The sequence below is a fragment of the Pristis pectinata genome, chromosome 24, assembly GCF_009764475.1.
Source record: "Pristis pectinata isolate sPriPec2 chromosome 24, sPriPec2.1.pri, whole genome shotgun sequence".
Taxonomy (NCBI): Eukaryota; Metazoa; Chordata; class Chondrichthyes; order Rhinopristiformes; family Pristidae; genus Pristis; species Pristis pectinata.
In genome coordinates, this window is record NC_067428.1 from 29,100,241 (window position 1) to 29,114,190 (window position 13,950).

A 13,950-nucleotide genomic window follows, 5' to 3' on the forward strand; every position below is an offset into this window, starting at 1 on the left:
AGGTCCAACAAGTAGTTAAGAAGGCAAACAGCTTTTTAACTTTTATTGCAAAGGGGTTGGAGTTTAAGAAGGGGCAGGTTTTGTTAGTTGTACAGGGTGATTGTGAGCCCAAACCTGGAATACTGTGCACAGTTTTGGTCCCCTTACCTTAATAAAAAAAAGTTATTGAAGCATTGGAAGAGGTCTGAAAGAGATTCACCAGGCTAATTCCTGGAATGAAAGGGTTATCTTGTGAGAGGCTAGACGGTTTGTGTTTGTATTTCTTGGAGTTTAGAAGAACGAGGGTGACCTTATTTAAACATATAAGATCCTAAAGGGGCTTGACAGGGTAGATGTTGAGATTTTTTCACCAGTGGGAGTGTTACAGACAAAGGGACATAGCTGGTAGTTTTGAGACTGAGGTGTGTAGAAATTTCTTGAGGCTAGTGAATCTCAGGAATTCTCTGCTCCAGAGAGTGGTGGAAGCCAGATCATGAGATGCATTTAAGGTGGAGATAGGTAAATATTTGACAGATGGAAAAATTAAAGGTTATGGGGAACTGGCACAGGAGAGGAGTTGAGACCAGCATAATGGCGAGGCAGGCTTGGGGAGCTGGGTGGCCACCACCTACTCTTATTTTCTTGTGTTGTGTATTGCCTTTCATCCACTTGGGGTTAAGTCTGTCTAATTAGTTGGCGTAGTGAGGTTGGTAGGTGGGGGAAAATGTTCAAAGCATTGCATAGGCTGTATTGGAATCTATCTCCAGAGTGTAAAGGGCAGTTCTCCAGTGTAAATTTTAAGCTGACACAATTTGTTTGAATCCCTGCTGAAGTCGATAAGGTATTGTTATAGTGGAACCATGATCAACTAATTATTTATCCTTAGTGCTAGTATTTTCTCCCATTCTGCAGATACTTATTTGTATATTACTATACTTTAATCCTGCTACCATGCTTTTAATAGTACTGTCAGCTATTGCAGCAATTCAGTCTTATTCTGGTTTACGGAGCAGTTAATATGGTCTAGTCTTTGAACAATAATGCAATATCCTTAAAATTAAATTGCTTCTCGTTTCTTTTGGGGCTTGGTTGGGAATGGGTGAGTGCTCCCTTATCACCTGCTGTACAGCTTTTAAAAAAAAATTAACGAAATCCCACCTAGTTCAATTGCAATGTACCATTTTTGTTGGGACTTGCCCCAGAATTTAAAAGCGCCAGATTTGACAGTAAATAAATGTGAAAGTAATTGCCATATTAATGCCGGAAACCATTTTTCGCAAAAATCCTTTAATCCAATCAATCGCTAATGCATAAAAACAAGCAGCTGATTGCTGAATTCCTGGTGATTTCAATTGCGTTTAATGAATTCTATGAAAATGTTTGCTGGAAAAAAATGTTCTTAATTGGTTCCCCACCAAAGCAGTTTTTGGTACATTCTAGTGGAGCAATTATACTAAAATTTTCAACTAATGACCCAAATTCCAATCATAAGTATTTGCCTTTTGATTTGAAATATGCAATTCCATATTAATATCTTAGTTCATTTTGTACAGTAGTTCTTTTGCCACATCTTGTGGTGTCCTTTTGTCCCTCCAGTACTGATCTGAAGATGATTTTTAAGAATGGTGTTATGCTGATTTGGTCAATTTGATCTTTTGTTCCATTATTTACTTCAAGATATTAAGAAATTGTGGGGTGTAACTAATATAGATTCCTAACTGGGATTTTAGCCAATTTCTTTCATGGATGAGTCATTTGAATTTATTTGTATTATTCATAATGTCTTGTCAAAATTGCTTGTTGATTTTATTGTGACCTGTTTGAACTTGCTTGAAGTTCTTACAGAAAGGCATTTTCTGATTTCATTTAGTTAGTCAGACTCAACCCAAGTGGGTCCAAATATCCAGTTGTCCAGGAGGCTTCTGTGGAGAAAGAAATGGAATTAATGTTTAATCTTACAGAAGAAATTCCATAAGAACACCTTCAACATTTGCAGTATTTTAATTTTTTGGATAGTACTTGAGTGTTCTGTGTAATATTCATCATACGTTTACTAAACGTAACCTATTGGGTTTGGCAGCTGCTAACTTTATTCTTCGTGGGTGGTTGGTGGTGACAATTGGTGTCATGACTTGATCCTGACTTTGGGAACCACCAGAGAATAATTCAGTCTGAACTACATTCACCGCTACTCTTTCTGTTCATTGGCTATTCTAATGCTTGGACAGCCATTGTGCCTTCAATCCCAGAGGTTTAAATTTTGCTCTGATTGCAAACAGTACAGAGTTAAGTTACAATAACCTTTTACCCTCATGCTTATCAAGAACCTATTTGCCTTTGTTGTCAAAGTATTCAAAGAATCTACTAGAGGAAGAGTTCCAAAGACTAGCCATCCTCGGAGGGGGATTAATGAAGCAGTTATTACAGCAGCAGAGAGTTTGTGCTGACTGTTTACAGGTACAAATGTAGAATTTAGAGACTATAACAGCGAAGAATTTGCATCCAAGTGCAATAGGAAAAGCAACAATGTTAGGTTTCATAATATTATGTAAAATTACAAAATATTGATATTTTTAAATATTGGCACTGAGATCTGATTTTATTGCTTGTACCAAACTTAAAACTATTATTCTGACTGCTATTGGAGATTATTGTACTCAGGACCTGGTGTTTTATCTCCAATTTTCTAATTCCTCCTTTTACACTGCCAATCCATTCAGAAAATCAGTGTGGACACGAGACTGTAGATGTGGAAACTGGAGCCAAAAACAAACTGCTGAAGGAACCCAGCGAGTTGAGCAGCATCTGTGGGGGGTGGGGGGGAAACGGATCTCTGGTGTCGACCTGAAACGTCAACCATTCCTTTCTCCTCACAGCTGCTGTGTGACCCCCCCCCCCACCCCCCCAAAATTCCTTCAATAATTTTGTTTTTTTTGCTCTGTAAAATAAGTGTGATGGTTTGACAAATTTACTTTGGAGATAACTTGAGTGATTGCAGTGGTAATAGGGGTACAGGTGATATCTATGTTGCATTAATAGGTAGTTTAACTCTTTTGGCCATTTAATGTGAGTATTTTTGCAACATCTGCTCCAAGTAGATGAGCTTTAACCACTCCAATATTATCTTTCACATGCTGGTTTCATTACTGTTGCATGAAATTTTCTCATTTACATCAATGCAGGTTGTTTGTTTAACTATTAGTGTCAGAAAGCCAGCACCACCAGCAAGAACTTGCCCCAATGGCCATGTCACAAACTCATCGCTGGGTCCGAGATAGACCAGGACTAGCAATGGAATGACACAAGGACAAGAAACTACTTGCCCCTAGTTCAAAAAGCCATGCTAGAACATGATTATTGTTGAGTCCTCATCTAGCTAACCTCAATTTCCAGAACCACCTCAAGATTACTTGAAAAGTAGTTTAATATCCATTTTATTTCACATGATCAACGCTTAACACTGCTCATCAGGTCAAATGCACAATTCTTTTCAGAAGACCCACTTAGTTCAAACTATACCCTAAATGTAAGGAAAATTAAATTCCCTTCTCTCATTCCAATCCCACTGCTCTCTGAAAGGGAAAATCTACCCAGTTCAGTGTTTTATTCGGTCACATTGTGTGCCGGATTGCTTTGCTTGTAACAGCTGATCCAGCTTTTGTTTTACCACAGTCGCATTTCATTGGGTTTTTGAATACATCTTCAAGTTCTGCTGCAATTGAATGAAAACACCAAAAATCATCAACGGATCTTGCATCCGAGTTGGAGTAGTTCAATATCATGAGTTCACTGTTCTGTCAGTACAACTGATGAGCCCATGAAATGCTGCAGAAAACTGTGATGGACATGACAAATTCTTGCACTCATGGTCCTTGAATCATGATAGGATTTATTGCTGGTTCCCGACCATGCTGGGGAGACCTTCCACAAACAGGACAGAGGAAACTGACGCTCCTTGTGTGCTTTAGTAAGAACTGTTCTGTGCTACCTTATTCTGTTGTTTCTGGCCTCTTTAAAGATTTACCAGGCATCGGTTGTCCAGCATTGCACTTGCACACTTCAAATAAACACTCTCTCTAAGAGATTTGAACACTGAACCAACATGTGTCAAATTCCATCTTTAAGCATTAAGGTATTCTATCCACACAGTGGGCTCATCTGTGTAATCTCAAAAATGTACATATTATTCCATTGTACTTTCTGATTCTCAGGCTTGGTTGCAGCTGTACCTGAGAAAATTTGCTGAACTTGGTTCAAAGCAGTTCCAAGTAATCTCTGCTCATTAAACCAGCCAGTCGCCATTGATACAAGACGCAAGAAATTTCCTCTACCACGCGAAAAAGTTGTCACTGTGAAAATGTATTTTAAAAAAAAAATTGTAGATGTTGGAAATCTGAAATAAAAATCAGAAAATGCTGCAAATGCTCAACAGGTCAGGCAGCATCTGTGGAAGGAGAAACGGGTAGCTTGTCAGGTTGAAGACCTGAAATGTTAACTGTTTCTTTCCACACGTCATCGTATGTTGTGACTGCTGAACTGAGCCACACGGAGGCCGTAGCTGGGAGATATAAAAGATCTTTATTCAACACAGCAGATCTTTTGGGAGAATCTTTGTCCTCTCTCGACACGATGTTTTATACTTTTTAAACACAAAGATGTCAACAAACACTCAACTACAGTTTCACTTACCTACTTTAACATTGTGAATGCAGACAGGTAACTGCAGAATTACATATCTACAATGGCACCATGTCCCAACTGGTGGAACCCCTTTGAATATTCGAGTATTGCTGGCTAGTTCTGAGAGCTTCTGAGCACAAACTCCAGACACCCAAAGCATACCCCTCTTTTTGTAGTGTTGAGCAATGGCTCCCTGAATATACAGATAGCCAGAATTTTGGTGACAAAACAGACATATACTGAACCGTACATTAAGTGGCAGGGATATGCCTTTCACAATATGTTAATGCAGGAGATGGCTTCCCTGATCTCATTGTGAAGGCTTCTCTGAGCACCAGTTAACATGAACATGCATCCATTGTCTTCCCCATAATTACAATGGTATAGAATCAGAATGTCCCACACCCAGTAATTGGTTTTGATGGCCTTAAAGTATCAGTTGAATTCTGAGTGGGTTTTATTTCGTGAGGACAGGTTCTCATTTTAATTGATATCTGCTGCACATAATTGGATAACTCCAGAATAATCCACATATTTGTGTCAACACCCAGAATGTTTACCTCATTGTGGTGTAGCTTTTTTTTTCAAACTCGAGTCTTTATCTCATCACATTTCAGCCCTGGTTCATTTTGCAATGTTTTGTGAGCGCCACTGAGTTTATTTATTTTTAAAATTGTAAACACTTGCCTATGTTACACTTTATGCCAAAAACAATATTCCTGGCAATTCACAAAATAACTTCCTTTGGAAATGAAGCAGTGAGCTCTGCTTGCTATAGTAAGATCGAACCAAATTCCATGCACTATTTTGTGATTGTATTAGTTTCTCAACTGATCAAATGGAAATCCATGGAAGAATTAAAGTGGGTGGGCATTATCACTGCTTTTGGAAGGATCTGGTGACTTAATCTTTTTGTTTAATGTTAAATTATCTGCAGGTAATAGATAGCTTTATGCTTTTGTTGGCTGAATTGAAATTATTCCTGCTTTTTAAGAAGAGAATTTTGAATTCCTTTATTCGATTTACGAGATGTAAATGCCTTTCCAGTGATCTTGGGGGTAATGGCAATATCATGGGTAGCATTTGAACAGCACCGAGATACAAATGAGGGGAATCAACTATCTCATCCTCGTGTAGAAAGCTGGGTTTTCCATGACATCAGGGAACTGCCACTTGATCCCTGCATTTGTCAGGGACTTGCCTTTGAACAGTTTTCTCTTTTGTCACCTTGTCCTCCAAGCTCCGTTTTCATTTTGAGTACTTCTCCACGCTGAATGGTGAGGGCTAAATTCTTCAGTCAAAATTCCTGGTTTCAGATATCCAGTGCCCCCTTTCTAGAGTAGGTACGGGTGTCTGGTGAGGGATCTGTATCACTGATCTTCATGGTGAATAAATCTACCAACATCTATTATCTAGATGCACACAAGTGTGGACACTTTGGGAAAGTATTCTGGGGGTGCATATATTTTAGAGAAGGGGGAAAATTGGGCAGAGACGGGAAGGAGAGAAAAATACAGTAAGTAAAGTTAACTTGGTGTGTGGTTAATCCAAATATTGTCCAACTTTATTTAAAGTGTTTTTAGGTTTGTATTTTTACATAAACTCTTTTCCTTCTATATACTAGATGTTAGAGGAGGAGAGTTGCTCTGCTTTGGGTAACCTGAATTGTTTCGCTTTTTTTAAAATCTATTTTCTTTTGCTTTAACTGTGCTTGCTTGAAAAAAAGCTAAGTGTGGCCCTTAGCTGCTGTAATGATGCTTTGCTTCTTGCTAGACAGAAATCTTTGAGCTGTTTTTTTTCTCTCCTGTTTTAGGTATTTTTAACCATGTGGTGCCTTCAGTCTCTTCTCATCAATTTGGAGCCAATTTCAGCAATGTTCCAGTATCTAGTAGCACAATATTAAGCTTTAACCCACTACAGACTGTTCCTACAACTTCCCAGTCATTTCTGTCTGTCTCTTCTAGTACATTATCTTCCACTGATAGCAGAGTGAGTTCTTACCTTACCCGAGCACCTTCACAGTCTGTGCTTAACCCGCCTCCCCCTAATATTTCATTGCCTCCACCCCCTCCATTGTTAAATTCAACTAGTTCTGACCCCTCACTTTTCCGGACTATGTCTTCTGTTAGCGATGGATACTTGCCTCCATCCATCTCTTGCTCTTCAACTACTTCGCTTCAATCTGCTAACACTGCATTAGCCTTGAAGCTTGCGTCTTTGCAGCCCAAAGCATCTCACCCGTCTTTCACGGTGCATCACCCACCTCTGCCACACTCAGCGCTTGCACAGGCAGTACCTCTAATTCCTCAGTCTGGTACAAATACATCTGCAATGTGGGTCACACTTGGCATGCAGCCTCCTTACGCTACACATTTCTCTGGGGTTAAGCCTCGATAAGAACTTGCGTACTTTATCAGTCTTATAAGGTAAGGTTAGAAAAATGTGCAAGGCTATAACAATATCAGAATGTGTGCAGCTATGTTTGTAATACCTTGATGAAATGCAAACTCTAGCAGTGTTTCCAAAATATTTTTGTAAAATAAAGATCACTTTAGAAATGTTCTGTTTTCCTTGGTATATTAGGTGCGCGTGCTTAAGACCAGAAATGAAGATACAGATATCACCATCAATTTTTTTTAAAAAAAAGTTTCAACAATAATATGCTGGTTTTATATTAATTGTTAAAGCATTTAAAATTTGGTGTTACCAATCTGACTAAAATCACTTGATTTTTAATATGATTAGGTTGAAGGCCAAAATTATTACATTGATTTTTAGTGAAGTGTACTCAGTAAAGAGAACAAAATATTAATGATACTTATTAAATTTAATCCTGGTGTATGCAGATAAATTATTAAATTTGGGCAACTTCTCAGTTGAGTGAATGGGAAAATTTCTCCCTCTAATATCTTCATTAGTTGTTTTTGTATCTGGAAAAACCAAGTTCTTAAATGAAGGTAGATAATGTACATTTCCCCTTCTATCTCTAGGTAATTAGGAATTCTACCTCAAAACAATGTGACCTATGCAAGGACAATGTGGACCAAGTTCATCCACTTCCATCAAACTAAAGGTGCTTGAGTGGCCTGCAAACATTGTTTTGCTTCTTTACTACTGGAAAATAAAATAAAATATATTCTACTGTGAATTGGTTTTAGTGTTGCTGCAAAAAAAATTGGCTCCCATTGTACAGCATTTTAAAAAAAAATACTATTTATCATCTTTCCAAGTGATTGGGGCTAGTCGTTGTTCCAGCAAGCGTGTAGAGGTTTTGAGGTGTGAAGTGCAGCACACACCAGCATTCATTCGTTAGCCTGCTGTTGGTGCTATTTTAATCATCACAAACTGTGCCTCTGTGGGTTCTGATCCCTGGTGCTTATTATACTAAAAGGTTGATTGCTGAACTGTTTGCTGAGAATTTCTCAGCAACAGTTAATGTCCTTGTAATACTTTGCATCACTTAAGTTTGGTACGATGCAAATATTGCTCAACCTTGAGTTTATTTTATACAAGTTTGATCGTGCTCCTTTCTTCCTCTGCCTCTGGTCTTTTGTATGTTAAGTGATAGATTATTATAACAAACTGTCATCACTGTCATTCTCTTAATTTAATGGTGTTTTATAGCATTGTAAATTGCAATTGAAACGATGTAATCTAATACCATTAGATAAATTTATTATACATTTGAATTATTGCTGTGTGTAATTTTAATTGTAAACAATAGCACATTGGTTTTCTGGTGAGCTTAGTATATAATGAAGTGTAAATGTTACCATTTTCTACACATTTTGTTTGAAAAATGTATTATGTATAAACAACCCAAGAAAGCAAAATATGAAAAGGAAGACTGAAATTTAATGCAGTGGGATTTCATAAACTTTTGTCATTTTAAAAATGTATTTTAAACATTTCTTTTTCACAGTTTTATACATTAATGATGGGACATCTTTACTAATAGTTTTTTAAGAAGTACCTCAAGTTTTTTTTTAATATCCTTACAAAACTTTCTGGTTTAGGAATTCAACATTGGATTCTGCTTGAAGCTAATTTTTTTTCTTTTATCAAATAATTTAAAAAGCTTTTTTTTAAAGGTCTGAAGCAAAGAAATTGCAGTACTTTTTTTTAATATAATTGTATTCACTAACCAAACTGCAGTTGAGACCAATGCCAAGCATTTTTTTTTGAAGTATAATATGATTGGAATCTATAACTGAGAGTGACTTAGTTTTGTAGGCCAGCCAGAAGCTGTGCTGCCTCTGTAAAGCTGATTCATATGCTTCGTATTTATTGCATTATAGCACAGAGGAGGCCATGATTTTTTTTAAAAAAAAGACTTAATATGTTGGATAAAGTAAACATAAAAGCTATAAGGGGAGGTGGGGTCAGGTTGGTAAGGGACTTGTCTTCAAGTTCTGCTGTTTTGAAACCACATTGCAGTTTAAAAACTGTTGTATTTTACCTGAGGGAATTAACTCTTTTTTTTTCTTTGGAATGTCTAGAAAGTAGTTATAGTGGTGGTTATGTGGGAATTTGAGTTTGTGACTGAGTAATTGTAATAAAATGAAAGCTTGTAAAAGTGTGAGCAGAAATGTTGGCTTATTACGTTATGGGGATTTGTGGTTCTGCTAAGATAAATTGACTTGGATATGCATGCACCTTTATGCATGGCGCGCACTAAAATAGTGACATGTCTTACAGGTACATGTTCAGTGCTACATTATGCACAATATAGTAAAAGTAGTAAGTGTTCCGGTGCAAACACTGGACACCTTCCACTGGTTATCAGCTTGGGTGCATAATCATAATATTTTAACCTTTTACTTGAAGTTAATATTTATTCAAGTTTAAAATACCATAATGTAGTACTACAGAATTTTACTTCCCTTTCTCCATTCTGGCACATTTTTGGGCAAGTTCCTATGAAATGTGGCACGAGAGCTTTCTGAGGAAGAATGAGATTACCAGAATGTAATCTTTGATTTTCTTCCTTTTTGAAATAATTAAGAGAATAATTAAGCTAGGAAATAGTTGACTAAAATTAGATCTTTAGTCTGTTGCTGGTACAGATGCAATAGTTACCAGGTGTTATAAACTTGGCTGTTGAGATACAAGTCAAATATGTTAAATCCAGAGTTCAATTCTATTGAAATAGACACTAAAACAGTTTAAAAAAAATTATCCAAGATTATGGTCTTTGGTTGGATTTCAATCTCTTAAAGAACCTACTTTGTAGAAACCAGTGATATTGACTTAACAGCGGATTGATAATTTGGATAATACATTCTGCCTATCAACTATCTACGAGAAAGTTATGAATCAGTTATAAATCTGACTTCCTTTTGTACAAAGTGACAGTGTTCACACTAGTACTTGGTAGAAAGCCAGTTATGATAAAACATCAAAATAAATGGCAGGATGTTCTCATAATTAGCCTTAAATTTGTAGGTATATTGAGGTGTAATTACATACTGTGAAAACTGAGCCATATAACTTAATAGAGAAAAGATGCATTTACGTCATTTTATGTCTGTTTCTAGTAATAATACAAACTGCTTTACTTAAGCAGACAAAGTCGGTTTGTACAATCTGTCAGGGGTGCCTCGAGCATGCAGAAATTGTAAATGAGATTCACCCCTTAAGAATAAAGCATCTATTGTAATCTGTACACTATTTATCGTTCAGTTTATTGTAAGGAAAAATGTACAAAGTAATACCTATTATTTTAATATATATTATCAAAATGCCTGAGATATATTAAAAACTATTACCTAATTTTCTTTAGTATATCTAAATACTTCGGAGAATGTTTTTTTTCTGTTTGTAACAAATTGTGCATTTTCTATTTTGGAAAAAAGTAATCTAACCCGTTCCAAGTGATTCTGTGAACCATCACAAGGCACAGATGACATTTTACAGCACTGAAAGATAATGTCCATCATATGCTGGATTTTAGATGTTAATTATATTTTATATTTTTCACTTCCCCACATGCACTTAAGGATATCTGAACATAGTTTTAACATTTAAAATGCTTATGTTGGGAAAATGTTTGATACAAAAATATTTTAATCCTCTTTGCACTGCATCCTGAATGAGCATTTAAAGCAATGCATCTGTAAATAACTAAATTCTTGTTTTATAAAATATTACAATTTCTTGTAAATGGTGCATCAAGAATCCGGTTTCAGGTGAGATTACATGCTTACTAGAAATTAACCACACAGGTAATACAAATTAAAATGCAATAAATATGAAGTGTTGTGATCTTGGAATATGATAAGGGGATTACAATATAGTGTTAAAACTCCTGATTATTTCGGGCACATATTATCCCCAAAATGTTTACATACAGGAGTTGGAATTAATAATTTTGCAAATTTCTTTAAAAATGTACAAGAATCTCAATTTTGTAAGTGTTTAGCCATTTAACTCCCCTGTAAAGTCCTCCATATTAGCTCTTAACATCTCCATAGATTTGCATCATTTTGGACCATTGGATCAGAAGGTTACATATCCTGTGTAAGATGGACGTTACCTTTATATATATAAAAAAAACAAGTGGAGGATGAACCAGATGTTCTTTGCACTTGTACCATATAGTCTGTCTTTTGTGGCTATAGTTTATCTTGTACAATGTTGCTTGGTGTGGAAGGACAAAGAAGCTATCCTAAATAAACACAATGCTAAGGAAATAAAATCTGTGGTCATTTAAAAACTTGTCGAATATACACAAGTCATCCAGTATGTACAGATGAGAATCTGATGGCGCTCAGGAATTGTCTTGTAACTATTTTGGCATAGCTGTAGAATTTGAAATATAACTAGATACTAACATTAATAGCCAGTTCATTTAGTGCTTCAAATTTTCCACAATGTAGACAGTGCATATACTGTGTGGTAGGGAAAGGAATGCTTTTGTGATTACAATTGCCTAGTGCTTATTAAATTTTGTGAAATTTGTGAAGGTTAAATTGGCATTCTAAAGAACTTGTAGTGTTTGTAATGTTATAGTAGTAATGCTATTTTTTGCCATTCCACGAGTCTCTGGGGTTGTAAAGTACTGTAAATCCATTTCAGTTGCAACTACTAAATTGTGTTTTTTTTTGAGGAATAACATTTCCTCAACTTGGCAGTTTTGACATTTTACCCCAGCTTACTCTTGATCTTTGTCTCTAGTGTTTATTTTGCCAAGAATTTTAATGCATTTGTTTTTTTTTGCTTTTAATAAAGTTGTGTATTTCTAAATATATACAATGTGTATCAGTTATTGCAAAACAAAATTACTTGTAGCAGCTACAATACTTGTAGCTATTAAATAACTAATGTAGCCACATTTTCATGTGGTCACAGTTTTATTTATTTCCTGGAACAACTAGACACTGGGTTCCCTATTTTCATCGCTTGGAACTATGCCCTAAATGTAACAGTGGTAATTCTATAAATTGTTTCTGAATTCATCACTTTGCCTTTTGCAATAAAACTGTAAACTATTTTAAAGATACTCTGCTGGTACAGAGAGCCAGTTTGCACTCTAGACTAGTCTAGATATCCAAAATGCAGATGGTTCATCCATTATTCTTCATATACAATAAATCTCAGCTGAATAATGGTTGTGTAAACTCCACCATCGATAGCCTTATCTTCAGCTAACTAGCCCTTGAACGCAGGAATTCAGTTTCTGAAACTCCTTTCAGCTTCTCACTTAAAACCTACCTTTTTAATCAAGCTTTTGGTCATTAGCCATAATGCCTTCTGTGTAGTACTAAAATTTGTTTAATATTGCTCTTGTGAATTGCCTAAAGTTAAAGGGCAAGTAAACATTTTTTTGGTGATCAAAGTACAGGAAGTCCCTGACTTACTTACGAACGCCTGACTTATGATTGCCCATATGTACAAACTGACCTTAGTGGTCTTAATGACCTTCTGTTTGTAAGTGGGCCTGGCCCCTGATCCTACCATGGTGGCGGTACACCTTCTTTGGCCCAACCCCGGGCCAAGTGCACATGCGCAGACACTGTTCCGAGTTACGTACAAAATCGGGTTACGAACAGTCTCAAAAATGGAACTTGTTCGTAACCCAGGGACTTCCTGTATACCAACATCAACTAACACTTGGCATCATGAAATGTAGGAAGAGGCATTTGCAATTCTACAACTCAAAGCTACTGGATACTTTTACTGAAATGTAATGGGCAGTGAGAGATTTTCAGGAGTAGGTTTGCATTGACATTTTCAATAACCATTGTAAATACTTTAAGTTTACTCCTCCCAGTTGATTTCTGAAACCATTAGCACTGCAGCAGGCCAAAAGAAAAATGTTTAGAAAAAAATTAACAGCATGTTAATGAATACAAGATGCAGAACTCATTCTCAAAACTAATGTTTATGGAAGTTTTCTATGTCATCTATGGAAGCCTTTTGGTGTAGTGTAGCTGCATGCAAAGTGGATGCTGCTATCACTATGTTCAGGTAATGTTTCTTACTTAACATCAATGTTGTCCTGTGGGTTCATTGACTATGTAAGCAAACAGATTTTCACTAAGACAACTGCACAAGCCAAAAAATATTAAGTCAGGCAGTAATTGTAGAGACCAGAATAAACATTTCTAGGCTGGATGGAAAATGTCACATTTGAATAGCTTTTAAGCAAATGTAATGCCAGGAGAGTGACTCATTAAGATTAAAAGTTTGATAGGTAGAGGACAGGAGTGAGGATGATTAAAAGGTGAGAGGAGACAAGATACAAAAGATGGGGACAGATAAGCATTCTTACTCTGATTGGACTACATTGTCCTGCATGTGTGAAATGGAAGAAAAAATACCATTACACGCCTCCAGTTTCTAATTTGTCTTCAGCAATGGGCTGCAGCCACTTGCCAGTATTTTTATTCTTGGGTAAATAAACTTAGGGATCAGTTAAATTAAAGATAGATTTTAATTACAGTGGACTGCACATATACTGAATGGCACTCACCTTCCAGTTTCTAGTTTTTTTTTCCTCGAGACCCATTTATACCCAACATTGAGAGATTTATTTTACAATGTTTTGCATTAAACTTCTCTTCAATGAAAGCTATGATTTTGCAGATCAGAAATTAATGATTGGGGTTTAATAGTTAAATTTAATCCACAGAAATTTGAATTAGATTTGTCAGCTGATTCAGCTGTACAGGAAAGCACCATCAGTGGAAATAACTATCTAAGATTCAGTAAGTGGAATCTATGGTCATAAGCAGCAATTTGGCTCAAATATTTTTACAATTTGCAACTAACCACAATGCTAGAGCTCAA

The 13,950-nt window shown here is 36.3% G+C and overlaps 1 protein-coding gene across 2 annotated transcripts in view; it reads left to right on the forward strand.

The window, feature by feature from the left end:
• dot1l (DOT1-like histone H3K79 methyltransferase) overlaps positions 1 to 11,888 on the forward strand; it is a 91,629-nt gene extending 79,741 nt beyond the window's left edge. The window contains exons 28-29 of one of the 2 annotated variants that reach the window (XM_052037599.1): positions 6,473 to 7,085; positions 7,650 to 11,888. In XM_052037599.1, coding sequence (XP_051893559.1) covers positions 6,473 to 7,056 — 584 coding nt within the window. In that variant the 3' untranslated portion in view covers positions 7,057 to 7,085; positions 7,650 to 11,888. The remainder of the gene's footprint in view (positions 1 to 6,472; positions 7,086 to 7,649) is intronic. The other variant, XM_052037600.1, reaches the window with a different exon arrangement.
• The last annotated feature ends 2,062 nt before the right edge of the window (positions 11,889 to 13,950 follow it).